The sequence below is a fragment of the Monopterus albus genome, unplaced genomic scaffold, assembly GCF_001952655.1.
Source record: "Monopterus albus unplaced genomic scaffold, M_albus_1.0 scaffold92.1, whole genome shotgun sequence".
NCBI classification, from domain to species: Eukaryota; Metazoa; Chordata; class Actinopteri; order Synbranchiformes; family Synbranchidae; genus Monopterus; species Monopterus albus.
The window spans coordinates 3129833-3150705 of record NW_018127972.1 but is presented as its reverse complement, the minus strand read 5'-3'; the positions used below and the strand labels follow the sequence as shown (position 1 = coordinate 3150705).

The window sequence follows — 20873 nt, the reverse complement described above, 5'->3', positions numbered from 1 at the left end:
GCACCTCCACAACCCCTGGATGGATGGATGGATGTATAGTTTGGACAAAATTTAAATTTCATAGGCAACATAGATAAAACTGAGCCTCAGTCACTATAATTTTGAGAAATGTTGTTCCATACTTTTATTGCTACATGTGTCCCATTGACAATACAACAGAGACCTGTAGTAGTCCAGCATGACACGATTGGGCGTCTCATTGTTGCACAGACAGACGTGATGGTAGAGCTGGGCAAGCTCCTCACTCAGTGTCACCAGCTCATCCTGAGCCGCGTTCAATGCCCCCTGGCTCTCACTGGCTGCTGACTGACATGCCTGCAACTCCATCTCCAGGCTAGAAATCTGAGACAAGAGGAAAGAATAAGAAATCATTCATTACCGATAGACAGATAGACTCAGCATAGCATGGTTACCTTCTTCCGTCCCTCCTGGCAGCTCTTCTCCAGTGAGGCAACCTGGCTCTCCAGCTTCTGGAGCTGACCTTTGTGCCTTGGCTTCATCTCCGCTGCTCCATCTCCACACTGACTGAGCCTCTCACGGAGGGCTTTAACCTCTACCTTTAGCTCCACCACCTCTGTCACAGCCACACGGTACTTGCACTGAAGGATTTCTAGGCCTGGTGTTTGGTATGAAAATACCTGACTTTTGTTCAGTGTCTCACTCATATCCTCCTCACTTCCTCCTTCATCTTCAGCCTCCTTCTCATCTTGGTCCAGGTCCATCAGTGCCTCGGTGTTGAGCTGAGAGGTGAAGCTGCTGTGAGCTTCCTGGTTCAGGTGGGCCCTACGATGCAGGCGGCGGAGGACAGAGACTTTCCGGCTAAGGCGGAGGACCTTTTCATGCTGCTCGGTCAGGGCCCCCTGGGTGTGTTCGAGCTGAGTCTGGGACTCCTGCAGGCTGGCCATCAGTGCTACTTTCTCATGTTCAACCTGAAAGGTGCAGTAGCAAGTTTATGGAAAAGCACAGTATGTACTGTATAAGCTCAGATGTTTTGAATATCTTTAAATAGCTTTTATGTACAGGCTCAAACCATTTAACACATCAAATTTAGACTTGGGGCTCTATTTTCCTGCAATAGGGTGCAGTGCTAAATTTGTATTAAATCTCCAGGCGCAAAGTGAATATGGGTGTGTTCAATAATGTTTTGCCATTTTGGTGACCACAGATGCAGTGCACTTCCATGGGCAGCCAGGTGCTATGGGGTACACCGTGGAGGAGAGGTGGAACACATTATTAGAGGGAGGAATACACTGTGAGCAGGTGGAGTCAGGTCTGACTTAATTATGTCCAATCAAACCAGCTCCTCTCATCCCCTCTAAAGAGCAGGGCAGACACCTGACTGACTGATGTCACTGATGCCAGGACATGGAAATATATTTACTCCATTCCTAAACTGACAGTGACAAAACTAGTTATGTAGAAGTACTGCACATAAATATTCACCCAATAGCCTGCTAATATCACTGACCAGCTTCTGTGCATGGAAGTTCCTGTAACCAGCATCAATTATGTAGCGTAATTTAGTCACAGCTGTATCCAGTATGCGAAATCCACGAGGGTCTTGCATGTAACTATGTAATAATACAATAAAATCATATTTTAATCACTGCGTTTATGGTGAAACTGATTGTGGTCCACTAGCGTGCACGGCCAGTGACATATGACAAGCCATAAGTGTAACAACAGAGAGACAAGGTGAGAAGAGCAGATACCAGGTAAGAGTCGAATCTGCCAGAATTGTCATGTCTTAATAGTAGTAACAGAAGTATGCTTGCAATTGTCCATAACTTGAGCACCTTCAGACAAACAAAAATGACATTTCCTCATCCATGTCATAAAGACTGACACACTGATCCCAGTGCACAGGGCCCTGACAAGTTGAACCTGGCTCAGCTTTTGCCAGTTGTTACAACATCCCCCTTTTTGATTCCAGAAACGCTTGTAGAATGTCACCCCCCTCTCTTGGTCCCCATGCTTCATGTCTGTCTCTACCTTCTCTTATCAGTACAAATTCTTAAAACAGTGGTAACTCGTTTTTCTCTTCTCCATTTGATTTGGCACTATACAAATAAAAATAAATTGAATTAAATTCGATTTCATTTTTTGCAGTGTACTCCATGATAACATAATCCAAGGAATGAGGGACTGGCCTTGTTTTGTAATTACATTTTGGATAATATTATAGATAATATAATAGATAAATGAAAGGTGCTTCAAAAGTAATCATGATATGTTTTGTAATGCTACATGTTGTTAGTGTATTAACTTGGTACAAATGGTAGCACACGTTTCTCTATAGTGAGTTTGCCTTTTCAAAACTGTTCACCCAGTTCACATTACAGACGTGCAGCTCAGCGCAATAGTTAATCTCACATCCAAAATGCACTAATGGTACCAAAATACTGATAACATTTGCCTCCTGGCTAAATGTCAAAAAGTAAGGAACAGAAATAGTTGCAACAGAATGTAACACCACGCAGTGTTGACCAAGTACAATGAAAACTTTCCAGGGTTATATTTGTGCAGTTAGTATAGTATCATAAAGAGACAGTGTTTTGGCGTGTCCTCAGATCCCTGGATCACTTACTCACATCTGCCCTCCTGGGACTCTGTTTAATTGTCATACGCATAAACACTGGTGCAGGTCCATTTTTGGTTAATACCTGCTGTGATGTGTCTGACTGCTACCACTGGAGTGGACAGAAACAGCACTACAGCACAAAAGAAGATTCATTAACAGAGGGAACAGTAGAAGCCGCACTGAAACCCACCCACCTCTGGGAGAGTGGTCGATAGTGTAGTGTGACAGCTGAGATATAAATAAGTTCTTCCTGTAGCCCAGCCTATCAGAGAGGCTGCAGATAACAAGGATGGGATTACACCTACAGGAAGAGAAGCAGATGCACACACACACACATACATACATACAGATGTGTGTGTGCACAATATACAGCTTTGTGGTGACCTGAGCATGATTTAAAGTTATTGGTTGTAGAGTTTGAGAAACACCCTGAGATTTTTGGGACTATATGAGAGAAAGGTGTTGGGAAAAAAAACAAGAATGAGCGAGCGATCGCGTGTGAGCGGAGACAAAGGGAGAAAGTGATAGACAGTGCTTTACACACTGGGGATACTGTATGTCAGCATTGTTTTACAATAAATTATTCAAAAGACATGTTTTTTTAAAGAGTTGGCTGCTGGATTCTGAACCCAGAATACACTGAAGAGAAAGGAAGCATCTGTTTGGGGTTTTTTCTGATTATCTCAGTCAAATTTGTCACAAATGAACTATTTGGAAATAACATTTTGTCACTTAGTTTGGCAGACTGCTTATCTTTTCTCTCCCATCATCAGATGAGGAAACTATATTTGTAGCCCACACTTAAAGCTCAAAGTAAAGTAAAATCCTCAGTATGTCTACTCCATCTAACATTCCATACTGTGATCCAAGCTCCCACTTTGAATGGTTGATCAGAGAGCAGACTCACTGTTATTATTTGCTGCTTGAGCTTCTGGACTTCTGTCAGGTTCATCTCACTGAAGAGGTCTGATGTTGCCACTCCCTCAGCTTTTCGACCTGGTCCTCGACACTCTCCGTTAGCCTTGGGCAGTGACCCTGCAGCTGTCCCCACTCCTGTTTTGCTCTGGAGGTGGCCATTACACCTGAGAGATCACAGCAGAGATCACAGAAATGAACTTTGCTTCATACATACCATGTAGAAAATTTGAGTGAATTAAAACCAGACCAATATACAATACAAAGTCCAACAGTGCAGCCCCTTTACATCTATCACTTACTGTAATATTGTTAGGCCAGAACCAAATTCTATTTATAGGATGCTCATACCTAAATAGTCAAAGTTCAGACCAGTTACATGGTCGAATGGTAATGTTTCTGATGATTTATCTGCAACATAAACACCATCCTGCTGCCACATACTAGAGCACTACATATAAATGAATTCCTTGATTTAAGTAACATTAGCAAAAACAGGTCTCAACTGTTTTATTAAAATACTGAACATTGTTTTAAAATTAAACAATGTTTGTAAGGTGTTTTTAAAGATGTACAATGTTCAGACTACAGGATTTTTTGGCAAATAAGATGATCACTATGTCAGATTACACAATTATAGAGTCATAAATTCTAGCCTGCTGTCATTCACAACATGCACAAAGGAGGTGCAGAGACCGGAGGAACAAAAACACAGAACAGTATCTGAAGCGGTGTGTGTGATAGTGACTGCTTGTTTTCAGAAAGCATAAAAACAGAAGGAAAAAAGAGGGCAGCAGGCTATGGGTTGTCAATCCTTCACAGACAGCCTGAGATAGGGAAGAGGTAGTGGTTAAAAGTAAGATCTTTAAGCCAGCAGTAAAACTGAAAACTAGCTAGCTAGCTAGCCCTGATAGGGTAGCTACTGCACAAGACTGACTGTGTCAATATGCTAACATTAGCTGTATCACTGTGACATTTAATGAATATGATTCAGTCCAATTTGCCACTGGTGTGTTGAACAGCAGATCAATCTGTGATCCTATTGGTCAGCAATATCCACCTTGTTGGCTCTTCTGCATTTGGGGAAAGAAGAGTTGTCGGGGTGGCTGTGCCACTGGGCGGAGCAGAGGTGAACATTAGGTGAGCACTGCCGGTGTAGGCCACGTCACACATGCTGAGGTGGTGGACCAGCTCCCTGCGCAGGTGCTTCTTCTGCTCACGCTCGCTCTTCAGAGACTCCAGAGCTTCCTCCAGCTGGGCATCGGAGATGTCCTTCAAACGCAGCGCATCCTGTAACTGGCTGTTGAGAAGCTCTGTCTCCTCCTCTAGGACCTTGATCTCATGCTTCAGGCCTTCATACTCCACCTGAACCAAGGACAGACATATACACAAATTAAATGAATGCAATCAAGACACAGACCAATCAAACTTGTGATGATATACTGATAGAGATTAAGACCCTCCCTAGCTTCAGCTTTGACAACACAAAGTTGCAACAAAGATTTCTTTGTATATCATATTACCTTTATTTTTTTTTATATTTCTGTAGACTTAATCTGTACCTAAGCCACTAAGTGGATGTGCTGCTGTAGATTATTGTGTTGTTGCTCTGGCCCATTCTCATGAATGTGAAATCTCAGGAACACCTTGAGGGAATTTCTTCAAATTTAGCACAAACATCCATTTGAAGGGATGAAGAATGAGCTGCTTCAATTTTGGTGGACAAAGGTCACTGTATCCTCACATCTGTCCCATTCCCATGAATTTGGCTGGCTGGACGAGGCATATATCGACAAAGGTGGTAACTCTAGTTTGATACTGTCACTGAATGTTGCCAAAATTGACAAATTTTCTACATAGTGGTTTTAAAAAAACGCCCCTGACTTTACCCTTTCATTTGGGTGACAGTATTTTAGAGGAAACACCACAATAACCATTCATTTTTAGCATAAAAATATCTAAATTAAAAAAATACTAACAGGCTAAATTGTTGATAGATGTATAGGTTTCATTGTCATCAGTCCAGTTGAAGTTAAAAATGCAGTCAAACAGTTTTATTAATTTATCAAGAAAAACGTTTTATTGAAAAAAACAACAAAGACGTCACTGAGTGAAATACTTCTTTCCTTTCTGAGGGAGGAGTTATCCTCAAAAGTTTCTCCCAGTGGCCAGAGTAGCGCCTTGCAGGAACAGCACCGCCTCTGAGCTGGTGTGGCAAAGTACTTGTTTGATTGATAAGTGAGCCAGCAGAGGCACAGAGACACAATTAGCCTTTTCTGACCAAGCATTCCAATAACTATGGAACCACAAAAAAACGTAAAACACGTGTCAGTATTTAGTTTTGCTTTATGAAAGTTTTATTTCTCTCCATCACTCATGATGTTTTTTTATTGCCCCACATAGCTCTCGACCACTAATGTGCTCATGCTGTCAGCCTGTTTGTGTTCTCTCTCTTTATGTCAATGTTTTTCAAACTAGTCAGGATGCAAACATAATTTTAAATTTTATATCATCATCAACAACTATTACAATAAATGTCCCTAAGTCATCCTAAATGTGATATTAGTCACGCCTGACACACTGCTGTAGTAGTTGCAAAGTCTGTGTTGACCCCATTCAGCCCTGCATGCTAAAAGCTTGTGAATTTAAGACACTAGGAATTATCAGTGAAGTTGAAGATTAAGGATCACGTCAGCATCCAAACAAAGCAAAAACTGAACTGTTAGACTTTAAAATATATCTAATCGTATGTGTTTGTGACTTATTGTAAATAGCAACCCATACAAATTCCATGACTGGATCACTGTAAAAATCAGATTCATTCGCTACTGCAGGTTCACAGTCTTTATGTCCAAGTGAGTGTGAGTCATCGGTACCTGATTCTGTTTCAGTGTTGACACCAGTTTCTGCAGAGAGATGTTCTCCTCCTCCAGCTCAGTGTAGTCCTGGAGCAGCCGTGACTCTCGAAACTTGTATTCCCTGATTTCCTCTCTCATCCGGCTGCGCTGCAGCTCTAACATCTCATTACTCTGCTGAGACAGTTCAGAAAGAAAGCTGGAGCTGCATGCTGTTTATTGCATGGCTAACCCAAGAAAACTACAGGAAGTAGCAGGAAAGTGACAGGCTTTAACCAGAAAGACTCCACAGAAAACTATGTAGTCAGCTAAAACAGAATACTTCGTGTTTGTTTCAGTGAAGTAACACACACTGCTTACGGCATGAAGGTAGCACCCATTTGGCTCTGTCACATCCCTAACCCTAGCCAGGGTACTGTACCTCCCTGAGCTCCTGCAGCACAGTGCTCAGATGTTCATTGTCGGCCTGGGCACTGGAGGCGACGGCATGGCTGTGCTTCAGATTTGACTGGAGCTCCAGGAGGCGGCTCATGTAGTAGGCCTCCTTAGTGGCAGACTCCTGCAGCAGTGTCTCCTCGTTGGTCTCTCCATCTTCTGCTACCTTACGCTGGGTGGAGTAGGCCTGGCCAAATGCCTGGAATAGGGCAGGACAGGAAGGGGTGAGTTCTCTTTGGTGATGAACCGTTTAATATGTTTATGATGACAAATTGCTACATTGCCATATGGGAGAGTAAATGCTTCAATCCATGAGTTAAAGCACCAGATGAAGTGTCTACCCTTTAAAACAAAACTATTTCCTGTGAGAAAAGATCTAATCATTGTTGAACTTTATGTTTAATCACCTGTGAAGCCCACAAACACAACAAGCTACTGTTTGTACTTTTCAGCTTTTATGAATGCTAGCTCAGGCGGCACAGCTGTGCAGTGGTTTGTGCTGTCGCCTCACAGTAAGAAGGCTCCGAGTTCAAACCCAAACCTACCCCGGGCCTTTCTGCGCAGCATTTGCATGTTCTCCCTGAGCCTGGATGGGTTTCTCTCTGGATACTCTGGCTTCCACCCAAAGACATGCAGTTTAGCTTGACTGGTGACTCTAAATTGCCCATAGGAGTTAATGTGAGTGCATGGGGTTGTTTGTCTACTTGTCAGCCCTGTGATAGACTGGCAAACTGTCCAGGGTGTACCCTGCCTCTCGCCCAATGCCAGCTGGGATTGGCTCCAGCCCCCCATGACCATATTCAGGAGTAAGAGGTATAGCTAATGGATGGATCAAAGATAATGAAAAAATTCATATTTACAGAGCTTAAATTTGGTACTTGACAAATGACTGAACTGCAACAAATCATGTCACAAATCCCCTTGCAATCACTAAATATCCAGATATTAAAACTCATGATGATATTTGTGAGTGGGAAAATCATCTGCATGTGCAGCCCAATTTTGTTCAACCCTACAAAACTGAACACTAAGTGAAGAGAGGCCCCCCCCGAGTTACAGGGAAGTTCAAGAATCAAGAGCAATAGAGAAAGAACATATGGGAAACTCCTTCCTTTAAATCCTTCTGTTATGTGTTTGTCAGAGGAAAGTCCAGTCAGAGTGTGATTTTGCTTGTATGCATGGCTGCAGGAGTCACTCTGCATAGGCATGCAGGATGTAAAGCTGTGCATTTTCCCATAGGGACTGCAGTTTCAAGTGGCCATGGCATGCTCATTTCCAACCATTTAATGTTTAAGCCCCACTGAGTAGTGGAAACATCACTCCCTTTCAAGTAGCTCCAAGGTCGGTAAATCCAACCGGTGGTCACTGAGTCTTCCCCCACACGACCACATACAGTCCCAAAGTAGTAAAATTAATTCCAACAGGCAGCTGTAGCATCCACAATAACATCATAGATCGTTAATCCGCTCATTAACCCGCATGCAGCAGACACACTGGCCTCAAGCCGCCAATACAAACAGGTACTGTGCTCTGGGGGAATCCAGCGTTGATTAGCTGATCATTCACTGCCGCGGGGGACATTACTGGCCAGCTGATCGTAGGTTAGACCCACGCAGGTAAAACAACGAGTCCCTGTACAGGAACATTCCTGGACACGCAGTAACCTCAGGCCCTGTATTTTTCTCCACATCCTCTGGTCACAGTGCAGCAGGAGGAGGTAAAATACAGTCACAAAACCAGGCGCGGTTGAAAAATTCCGCTTTTACAATGGCACCAGTGGATGTCAGGCCAGCTCACATGAACATGTAAATGCCTGGAGATTATGACCATTCAAGGAGATCCTTAAACTATCATAAAATACCTTTCTTTTAAAAAATAAAAAAAAGTCACGTGAGTGAGAGTTTGCGAGACTTGTATAAACCGAGTTGCTTCTGCATAGAAATACTAGAACATACATACACCTCATTTTGTGAGCTTTAGGTCACATCTAAGATGATAATTCACTGTTGTAACATTGTACATGCGTCAAAAGCAAGGAAAAGCATGTCATGGACTCTTTAAGTACAGATTAACTCAGTCAGGTGAGAGTACGAACACTTGGGGCTGTTCTCTCACCTCTGCTCAATGGGCCGCTGATGCATTGAAGAGTGCATACTTGTTGTGCAAAATGTACTCTGAGACGTCCCACAGTCATAGCAATAGTTTGATTCTCCAAATGACAAAAATATGGTGTAGTCTGTTCCCAGATGTTTGTTTACATCAGACATATGACTTTATGGGTGTAATATGTAACTGTTGCATTTACTATTTGTTGTGCTGTCCCAAACAAATCAGTTATTCTATGTTACTACTACTATGTACTATAAAGCTTTTTTTTTTTAAATTGTGTTTCTGTTCAGGGCAGCTCGATATTATTGTCTGGACCTGTCCACAATTGGAGAAAATTCCATTTCTCATCTCAGCTGTAATGCTAAAACAGTTCATTTGAAGGCACCATAAGCATCTGACTGGAAACATTTTAAACCAAAGCAAGCAGTAGTGCAACATGTCAGGGATAGAAGATTTTACCAGTGAACTCCCTCCATAACAGAGGTCACTGGTAATGTGCTATAAGACAGGCAGTGCCACCATGTTTATGGTCACTGCTCCATTATAGTAGTCATTACTTTACACAACACATACAGAACAACAATATGTTCATGTCAACATGTGGCACCATAACAACCATTCAGTAGGCTTGACAAAAAGCATAGGGTGCAGCATGCCATCAGAGTGAAATACGACTGACACATACACATTCAACTGATTCATCAGGGAGAAAGAAAGTATGACAGGGTTATAAATAATATCCTAGACACTAAAGTCCTGTCTGTGGGCTGTTATGGGCCCTGACACTGGGCTGTGGAGGTGAAGGCTCATCTGTCAGTTTCCTGCCGGAAAGAATATAGGAAAGACAGAGAGAGCCATTCTCCTCACACCACTGGAGACAGAGCAGAAACAACTATAAAACACACATATATACACACACACACACATATACACACACCAAGCCTCTCATTTATTACTACCACACCTTGTTGCTTAGTGTCTCCTGTGGGGTTTGTCTCTAGCACATACCAGAAAAACAGGTCTGCATACAAGAGTTAGTTTTTTTTTTTTTTACCTTTACATTGATTATTTTGTCTGTTTTTGTTCAACTAACTAAATCAACAAGAACCCCATGAACATCTCAGTGAGAATTTCTTATGTGGCTCATATCATCACAGCCTTGTTGAACTGAACAACCCTGCTTGGCAGACCTCACTTCTTTTAGTTGATTTCACTGGCCATCTGAACACACTGGATAAAACCTTGCAATGGGAAAGATGAGCTCATTTGATGTGAATCGTCAACTATTTGAGGCAAATCAGTGAAGATGCTGCACACTTCCCAACTCTGCAGTAAATTATCTCCAGTCTCCCAAATGCCAAAAGCTCAGTGAAAATGGGGGAATATAAATGCGTCCGTTCTCACACCACTGATCAGTGACTCCAACCAGAATGTTCAGGGTTTGACCGTTACTGTTAAAGGACATCAACCAACGCTCAAACACTTTTTTGTTAAAGTGGAAGTGTACAGTAGGAGGACAGCAGCTTACTGAAATGCAATGTGATGATGTGATGATGACTGTGAATAGAGGTTAGTTTTGGTTTTAGAGATTTAGTTTTAGTCTCTGTAGTGTCTGGGAGTGTTGAAAACACTGTAAATATAGAAAATGACTGACTTTGTCCTTTAACCAGTATAAGGATGCAAAAATTCCCATTATGTGGATTATATTACTGAAAATGTTTAAGTAGTCTTGCTGCAGCATTCTAGACCTGTTGAAGTTTAAACAGGTTGTGTTACTTGTATTAGTTACAGTCATCTAAACTAGGATATAATAAAAGCATAATGACTGTTCTTTGCAGATAACAAAATCAAATTTTTTAATATTGCAAACTTGCAGGAAGCAGGATTGAACAAATTTGCCCTTAAGGTCAGTATTCAATATTCCTGAATTTTATCTAGCATGTAATAAAAATAAATAAATAAAAACAAATCATTGCGTTTAATTAAAGAATCCACATAAAATGCCATCCTTCCCTACAGATAAAGGCCGTGCTTTATTGCCTTAAGTGAGTCAGCACTTTTATACAGAATGTGAACTTACGTCATGCCATACTGAATGTTGGGATGGGCGCATTGTTGTGGGAGGAGGTGCTGTTATTTACTTGCATACATTCTTGTTTTGTTTGACTAAAAAGTTGCTTAAATCATTTAGATCTCACTTTACTGATTGTGGTAATTCAAAGTGAATAACCTTAGCTGACTGTCGCAAACTGTAGCTAACTCATAGCAGATCTAGAAATTCTGTTGATGAGAGCAACAGATTAATCTCAGCTTTTGGTTCGGGAGCTAACGCTAGCTAGCAGGTGTTGGCAGATAACACAAACACTGCAGATGAATCAATTTCTGCCCTGTCTGTGCTCAAACTAAACAATAAAATGGGAATTTCGATGTAGCTGAAGCATCCACTACTGTATGCTTACAGTAGTGGATGCTGGGAACTATGGGATAGTTTTTTTTTTTTATTAACATGCAGATTTATGTAGTATGTTTGGCATGTTGAACAACCTGAAAATGCAAACATCATCCTGTAATACACAGTCTGAACATCTTAATCTACTAAAATATAAATGTAGCATAAGTGACATCAGCCATAAATTCTTGAATGGATGTTTGGATTTATTTACTGCTCAAAAAGTCAGATTTTGGGAATATAGTGGCTCCTGAGTTAAGGTGAACAGGCAGTAGCCTCCTTAGCATTTTATGATAAAAAAAAACTGTAACTGTTAATCAATGAAAAGCATGTATAGTATCTTAATACCTTAATCTGTTCTAATGGAACAATCATCTTTAGCCACCCTAGCTGTCTGGCCGTACAGCCGGCTCAGTCCTTTAGTCATTCTGCCCACCACTTTAGTCTAGAATAAAATATTTCCATAGAGGATGGGCTTTGCCAGTGTCACTTAGGATAGGCTCCAGCACCCCCTGGGCCCTAACAGATAAGCGATTATTGCTGATGGATGGATGAATCCCACTGGTGATCCATGACCCCCACACAAGTAGGACAGGCCCTGTATGTAGGTCAAGAGTGAAATGAGTACATTTATCTGAGCTAATAAACAGCTGAAGGTGATGTCAAGGAGATTTGACCTGGTCAGTAGAGATATGTTAATCTGCCCCTTGGCTCTATTGTTGCTCAGAGACCACTGTCCTAGTTAGGTGACAAAAGCCTTCTTGCTAACTTCAATAAGAACACCCACAAAAACATGCTTGATTTTGCTTCATCCAAAAGCTTTATCTTACTCTGTGTCACCTTCCTTATTCAGTCCATCTCATGTACTAATTTCTCTCCTGTCTCCCCAGTGTCTCTAGTTGGCTTCTCTGTTAGCATACTAATGCAACCAGACTGAAGATTTTCCCATAAAACTGTCCCTAGCTGAGTAACATCTGAGTGGGTTTATGGTGCAGCAACTATAAGGGTAGCTGAGAGTTTGGGCTTTAAAAAGAACAATTACCATCTGGAAAAGTGATACCTGCACTTGCAAAAAAGGCTTGACAGTGCAAAATCTGCTCACGTACTTAGTTCATTTTGCACTGTTGTGACATAAACCATCCAGGGAACACTTGTTTATCCATCTAAAAGGCTCTGAAGTTGAGAAATCCTCTGCTTACAGGTTTTCAGCAAGAACATTTAGTGTTTGCTTCAGACTAGGTTCATTTACTCAGATAGTTGAGCCAGTGTGACAACAAAGCTAAGCAGCTATCAGTTTGTCTTCATTTTAATTTAATCTGTGCGATTCCAGTCAGAACAGACACAGTCAGACACTACATGCCAGAATGCATGGCAGTGCCTGTGTGGGCTATATGAATGGGACATTTGACTGGTGCATGTTCAGTGACTTAGTAACCCACAGAGGGTTTACTTAGTTTCATACTTTGTCTTATACAATAGGTCTGCCAACAGCACTGAACCACAAACTACACCAATGACCTTGGAAAATCATCCTGACTCTTGTTGGATCTGGATCAGCTTCAGAACATCTCCTGATGACATCAAGTTTACATCATGAACAATACTTTGCACATAAATTCACAACTTTGCTACAATTAAGTAAAAGTAGTAAGACTACAGTGTAAAAATAGTAATATATTAATAATAACAAACATCCTAAAATCAAAAGGTTACTTCAGTAAAAGTACAAAAGTACTGGCCTCATCATATACTTAAAGCACCAAAAGTAAAGGTACTCATTATGCAGAAGAGTATATTTCACATTAATGTATGTTATTATTGGATTATAAGTACTGACACACTTTGTGTTCATCACATTTAATGTTGCAGCTAGTAAAGGTGGAGCTATGCTTATGATTTGAACTACGGCTGGGTATTGCACGCAATTTCCCACAAGTGTATTTTGTATTGTTCATCCGATTCTAAAAAGTAACTAGCTAAATAAAGTTACAAACTACAATATTTCACTCTAAAATGTAGTGAAGTCAAAAACGGAAGTAAGGGAAAATGAAAATACTCAAGTACAGATACCTTAAAGTTTGTATGTAAGTACAGTGTCTAAGTACTCAGTTAATTTCCACCACTGCAATTGCCACAAACAAAGGCTCACTTTAATGTCTGTGTACTGAAACAACACTGACCCTAGTCTGTTTTTCAGTGGATTTTACTAATACCAAATATGTTTCTTGGTTATTTGAGTGTATAAAATACTGCATAGTGGTACCTCTGCTAATATTAATCTAAAGCCAGTCTTATCTGATTTCTCAGTGAGCCCCTGAATGGAAACAGTAAAAATTTTACAGGCTTCATTTGTAGGAAGGGTCTTTCTCTCTGTCCTGTCTCTCTTTACATTAGCTTTTTCTGTGTGAACAGCTCAAAGATGCATGAATCAATGTAAACCCTGGAGGCATGGGACAATAGTGTCCTCTTTAATCTGGGACCAAGAGACAAAGACAATCAAAGACACAGAGGGAAGGAAAGATGGAGAGAGAATGGGAATCATATGAGATGCTGCATCTGTAGGGTGAGGTCTCATCTGATAAAGGATGCAGGCTACACTATGTGACCCAGGAAGACCCGCTATGTCATCTTCAGGTGTGCCTGATTCAGCCTGTGACATCCATATATAAGTGAGTGGGACTTTGTTATTCTTATAAACAAACAAACTACACGTCCATGTTCGATATCTCAGTTACCCTCAGTGTCATTTGCTGTAATCCTACTGGCTAATTTTTTCCCTACCATTTTAATTTAATTCATCAATGTATTTCATCCTGTGTGACAGCTAAGTTAGAAAACTAGTAATAGAATGGGACAGCTGAACTGATTGAATTGATACTTATTAAACATTTTTGATCACATAGTTTGCACATGCACTGCTCACCTGTTTAGAATGTGTTCTTTCAGTGGGTGTAACAGCATCCTGCTCCAGGATGAGTACTGTAGTATCTCACCCTTTCCCTTCCACCCTTTGCTATATTAACAATTCAATATACAAGTTTATACTGGATATAGTACATATAATGAACATGCTGACATGTCCAGTGTCGCGCTGTAGTGGAGAAGACATGAATTAGAAGCATGTTAAGTATTTCTCACTAGCTTCTTCTAGCTCACGCTGTACCTCTTTGTTCTCGAGTATCACAGTTGAGGTGAGTGTGTGTATGTGTGTGTGAGATAGGGAGAAGGTGATGTATGTGTGCTGGTCTGCTGGGTGGGGAATGGCAGAGCTCATTTCATATCCAGTAAAGATTGTGTAATCCTTGTGGGGAGAGCAGGACAAAAGAAATGACAGCCACTGTGCTCCACCCATCTCTTCCTCTGTAACTCCATCATCCCTCTCTCATTATTTTCCCGTGTTGTCTCCAGAAGTGCACAGCTGCAGCAGAGGGGGAGGAGAATAGATCGACAGGGAGGAGGGACAGTAACCCTCCCGCTCAGGTCCTTTGTTGTAATTTCATCCAATCTTTTCTTCAAAGTCTTGTTTAAAATGCCCATCCCTGTTCTGCCCTGCTGCATTCAAACAAAAACCAAAATAACACTTAAGAAAGGACAAGAAGCATTAAAGCATATGAACTAATTAGATCAATCCCATATTGGGATCAAAGCATCATTTAGTCTAAGAAATCTTTTTTCTTCCAAGAATGAGAAAACAAGATATCAAGTCTCAGAGCTTTTTTTTTAAGAACCAGTTTGTGGTTTTTAAACAGCACTGACATTAATGTCCAAGTGATACAACTCAGAAACCAAATAATACTCTTATAAAACCTATAATAAAATGTTCCATAGTAGAAGAGTAACATGGATATGCAAAATTGTTTGAAGTATGAAGCTAGGGTTTGGGCTTTTTATCTAGGCAGAAGTTAGGCGTCAAATGTGGGCGGAGTTTAGACTCGGAACCAGGACTCACCAGGACAATAAAACAATCAAAGGTCATACAACCATAAATCAATCTGAACACACCTAAGTTGACAGGAGGGGACTTTACATTGCTCTCTGACCTCACCTGCTCCTTCTGCTTGCTGCATGGAAGAACCTGAATCCTGTGCTCCTTTTTTCCTTCAATGCTCCATCCAATTTGAGCTACAGCCTTCCACCCCCCACCCCCCAACCAAGCAAGCCAAGATAGCCTACTCAGTGTCCTTTTTGACTGGACAGGCACAGCTGTGGGGAATATCTGAACCACCATCGTTCCCCGAGCATGGGCTTCCATGCATGCATTCCCCAATAAGCCAAGGAAGTTGTTCAACCCAACGACTCTGGCCAAGGAGGCTGCAATAAAGATCTCAGGCCTGTCACAGAATCAGGAAGCACTCTATGATGTCTTCTACTGGAGCCTCAGTGCCTTCCCTCTGTTTTAAAGTCAATATATACATCAAAATGTACTCCATCGAAAGTGGAGCTCTGTTTTCAGGAATTATCATGAAGTTCTCAGGATCTCATTGATTAATGAATAATTCATCACACCCTCTCCTCTCGCTATATGTGTGAACACATCTTTCAGACATCCAGACTGTTTTCAAGTGCTTCTGAACATGGCTGCATCCCATTCATAACTAAAAGAGAGCACAGAGCAAGAGACCACACATCCAGAGATCTTTATGAAACACACTGAGTACAGAGACAACAAAATATCTGGTACAACTTAGGCAATACAAACCAATACAACACTACTACAAACTAAAGCATCAAACATTACCACAAAGTTGATTCAACCTTTTATGACACATTCTCAGCAATATTTTCAATCACATCTATACTTCACCTTGTCTCATCTTACTTTCCAATTACTGTTTTTTCAGGCATTATGGTTTTTAATCCCCCAGTCAGTGTCTGGTAACAACAAGCCATGGATAGAGACATCCCATTGGCTGTGTGGCAACACAGAGGAACAGCAGAGTGTCCCTGGGGGCCAGTCGGTCCTGTTCTATTTTAGCCACAATGGCGGCACTAATGCACTCTCTGCGTTTTTCATCACTGCTCCTCTCATTAAACCCAGAAACACAACCCTTCCCACGTCCACTTTGATATGGACCTGTGAGCTGTTTAGACATGAGCTCTCACCAGTGTTGGAGTGGTAACTGGTCACAAGTGAGATATTACATATTGCTTATTACTAGGGATGTAATGATACCAAAAACACATGGTATGATATTGCCACAATAGAAAGTATTTTAGTGAAGAAGTGAGTAAATAGAGTTTCTGAATGGCCACAATGCTCTGCAGCCTGAAATGTTTTTATTTTGATAATATTTCTAGTTTTTATTGAGCTAAAAACTTTGTTTTCAATTGGTAAGACAAATCTGCTGCCATATTTTTTGATGGAGGTTAAGAAACATCATTCCTACAACTATGCCAGATTTTACAATAGCTACATTTCAATGCATAACATACCAGTGTCACATAAATGCTAATGCTTGTATTTTGTTTTCAAACCACTTCTATTCAACTTGGCTTTCAGCCATAGTACAGTATAGTGTATCTACTGTATAACCACTTCGATTACCCTTTTGCATCTGTGCTCTGACAACAAGCAGCTGAATTCTGAGGCATTTTCTGAGTCTTAGGCTAGTGGTTAAGGCGCAGCGCTCTCGCTATAGGGACGCTTGGAGCTTGTGGGGTGAAGGGGATCATCTGAAAACATTTTTTTCTGTTAGCCTCAAAGTGTCCCCTTGCATTAAACCAAGGTAATCTCAGTCAGGAGTCACATAATGAGGAGGGTGAAGCAATAGCAGCCTGATGGTCGAGAAGCAGGTACCCAAAGTGATGGGGGCAGAAAATACTGCTTTTGGCAGTGAGGTGGACCTCAGGTGGCGACAAAGCAGAATCCAAAATGGTTATTAAAAAACTTGTAAATTAAACAAACTTCTCCCCAAGCATCTAATAATTTAAGTTTCAAAATGCAACCACACATTAAGGATGCAACATTTACCATTAAGACCAGAACACTTTGTGGATAATAACCAGCAACCTTTTATTACTACAGAGATGCTGGGACTTACCCCCATAATTTCAGTACAGTTTATTGCAGCAAAACACGAAGGGCCATTAGAAGAACTACATGGTGCTTGCTGCCCACTAGGTGTAAATTGGTGGACTGACTGTGAGTCACATTTGTAAATAAGTTGATCTAACCTGTCCAGTTGTTTCCAACCTGTCTGATCATCTGACTTTATTGTAATGTCACCATGTTCCTAAGGCAATTCACTTAAATTGCCTTAAAAATTACAGACAAAATGACAAAAATAAGACCCAAGTTGTCATTACAGTAGGACAATCACTGAACCCCCAGCTGTTCCAGCTGAGCTGTGCAGGGCTATGGTTACACTGGGAAGTTTCCAACAATGAATGTATTGAAGCCTCATTACTCTGACTGGTATTTACTCCTACACACCACTGCTGTCAATAACAATGTGTCTATAATTGACTTGTTTGTTTAAATAACAATTACAACAAACATGCTTTTGACACATCATACCTGCATACTCAGTCATACAGAGTTTGTGTCTGTGTGGCTCTGAGGAATCAGGCAGCGCACACACACACACACACACACACACACACACACACCTTTCCCTTCAGCTTGTAATAGCAGTAAGCTTCAGAGTCCAGCTTCAGTCCATGGAACCAGTGAATCAGTGTTGCCTTACATTACTCTACATGTTGAAAAATGCTGCTCTCTGATGCATATCGATCAGAAAAATGACTTAATCACAAGTCAGGCCAGCAATGCTTATTAGCTGAGAGCGAATATCAGACTCAGGTCGGATAGAGGAAAATCTCCTTCTGAGACCAGAGGTAAAACAGAATACTGTGCAAAATTATATGAACTACATCTATTGTGCTATATTGGGGGTTTACAACCAGTGGTCCCTGGGCCAATGGTGGTCGTGAAGGCACGGCAGGTGGTCCCTGACTATTTATTCAGTAGTGTAGTTTCCCTGTAGGCATCAGTATTTTGTATTTATTTTTAAACAAATTTCCATGTATTAATTATTGTTTGTGAATAATAAAATTATTAAATGATTATTATTCTTAGTGAGAAAGCTGTATGGCTGAGTGGACCCGGAGCCAAAGGCCCATAGCACTGGCTCCCAGACACCTGCCACTATATTTTACCTGAAGCCACAAACTTGTAGCTACTTCTGTGTTGAAATCTCATCTGGCCCCAAGTTTTCTGGGTTTTAGCAGTTTGACCAAATTTTCACCATGTAGGGCCAACATGATCTAACAGGCCTAAGGAATGGAGTAAGTACAGGTAGACTAAGGAGTCGAACTGCAGCCGTATGGTTACAAATGAACTCATGTAGCCTACATGCTTATTAATGTCGCATTAACACATGTTTTCGGCAACTTATTTATGAAGTAAAATTGTTGCCAATGTAGTGGTAAATGTTAAGTTCTACCCTGGTTCATCCTGTGCGACACTACTTCCTATAGGCTACGAGTCTTTACTTTTTCGAGTAACGAGTCCTACCCCTGCTGAGCCCACCTCCTGCAGCTGCTCCAGCTCCAACCTCAGCGCCTCCTGCTCGGCCTCCAGTTCGGCGTACTGTTGCTTCAGGCTCTGGTTCTCCTCCAGAACCACCAGCCCGCACTCGGCCGCTCGGACCTTCTCGCGGTTGGCCTCCGCCAGCTCCCGTGTTAGGCGCTCCACCTCGGCCCGGCACTGCTCCACCGTGTCCCCGCATCCTGCTCCACCGGCAGCCATCGCCCCTCTCTCCTTCACTCTGCCCTCTCTTCCCTGCGTCGGATGAGCAGAGAGCCCCGTCGGAGGGAGAAACAGCTGAGGTAGACAGCAAACCCACACCGCCTCTCCTCCGAGGAATCACACCGCTGCTTCAAATCTCATGGAAAAAACATAAACATACGTAAATATCCACATCATCCTCAGAGAAAGTCATCTTCTGCCACGTGATGCTCTAAATGATGCAGCTTGTCATCACCCGCTACCCGCATCCTTTCCCCGCCCCCTGTTTCTGCTTATTCACCGGCATCAGGACGCCATCCTTGCCTGCAGCCGTGAAGCAAGGCACACTCCCTGCTCTCTGTCATCCTGCTGCAGACTCACCGTTTGAATCCTCAATGTGTTGACAGCTCTGCCTCACACATTCAAACGAAGGATATCAGGAGCTGTATGCGCCCTCTGGAGCTCAAACTAATCACCTACACAAAGTCCTCTTCAGTTTTAACCATCATTTTTGTTTTCATACTACAAACATAGTGACTATAGGCCTATGCAATTTTAACATATTCAAATTTGAATTGTATAACAATACATCTGAAAAGGGGGTTGCCTAATGTGCAGTAAAGAAGCCTTGAAACAATTCCCAATTTGTGTCCCAACTTTGGTTGAATAAACAAATTCATCCACAGACAGATGCAACAGGGGCAGCAGTACCTGTAGCTGTTGGGTAGAGATCTGTGTCAGGAGGAAACACGCAAACCATGTTAGGCTATAAGGGGCCCTTTGGGACAATAACAAGAAATGTCCTCTCACGTCCACATACTGCACTACACTGAACTAAGGTTTAACCTATTTTAAATCAATATGTGGCAATCAAGGTTTATATTGTGGTGGCTCACCACAAATAAATCAATGTATGGGAAACAAGATCTGCTATAGGCTTTCAACTTTTGTCTACACACTCAGAAAGGTTAGAAACAATTTATTAGGATGATTTGAAATCAGTTTTAAAAATATTTTAGAATATGTATGTAGTGAGCACAAGGTTTCGGGACTAATTAAACAAATACAGAGTAATGGGATGTTGATGAGGACTAAAGACAGAAGGTGGCAGTAATGCAACATTAAGGATGCCAATTGGCATAAAAATCCAAAGAAAAAGACCTCATCTAGGGCTAATAAATCAGTCCAAAACTGTTCTAAAACCAAAATATCTGAATAAGAATGAACTGGATTGTTTTTGTCTGATATTGCCATGTTAGCCCGAATGTATACACACTTGAAGAACAAGGCACTGAACAAGAGTTATGAAAAATCTTGTAAACAGAATAATGGTCTATTACACAATATGCATTTAGTTGGTAGATTATTTTTTTACTCAAAGTTAAAACTAACGCAGTCTAATGCAAATCCTACATTGTGAAGACAATAAAGTTCAGTTTTTACTGAAACTGTTTAAAGAGGTGTAGTTTGTGGTGCTGCTGAGTTAAATTGTTACAAAGAGAGTGGTTTCTATTATTTAGCCTAGCCTCACTGCTATAAATGGGCATTGCAGACAGATAAAAGACACTGGCGAGAAAGGATAAACCCGTGACTGAAGAATTGTCGTTTTTAAATTGAAACAAACTTTGAAAAATTGGCATTTAGAAACAAATATCTGAAATGAAAAATGACATGCAATAAATTGTTACTGTGAAAAGAAGAACCACAGTTCACTATTATGACTCATTTCCCCCCATAATTGTATGGTAATGTTATATATTGGTCACATTTATACATGCAGTTATTGATCTCAAGAATTTT

General features: G+C 41.3%; 1 protein-coding gene across 3 annotated transcripts in view; it reads right to left on the bottom strand.

Moving 5' to 3' along the window:
* LOC109964726 (protein bicaudal D homolog 1-like) overlaps positions 1–19512 on the bottom strand; it is a 25925-nt gene extending 6413 nt beyond the window's left edge. Inside the window, exons 1-8 of one of the 3 annotated variants that reach the window (XM_020608243.1) lie at positions 19455–19512; positions 18861–19230; positions 6773–6985; positions 6373–6525; positions 4557–4861; positions 3489–3663; positions 414–929; positions 164–342 (exon numbers count right to left, since the gene is read on the bottom strand). In XM_020608243.1, the coding sequence (XP_020463899.1) occupies positions 164–342; positions 414–929; positions 3489–3663; positions 4557–4861; positions 6373–6525; positions 6773–6985; positions 18861–19094 (1775 nt within the window). In that variant the 5' untranslated portion in view covers positions 19095–19230; positions 19455–19512. The other 2 variants (XM_020608242.1, XM_020608244.1) reach the window with 2 other exon arrangements.
* Positions 19513–20873: the final 1361 nt, after the last annotated feature.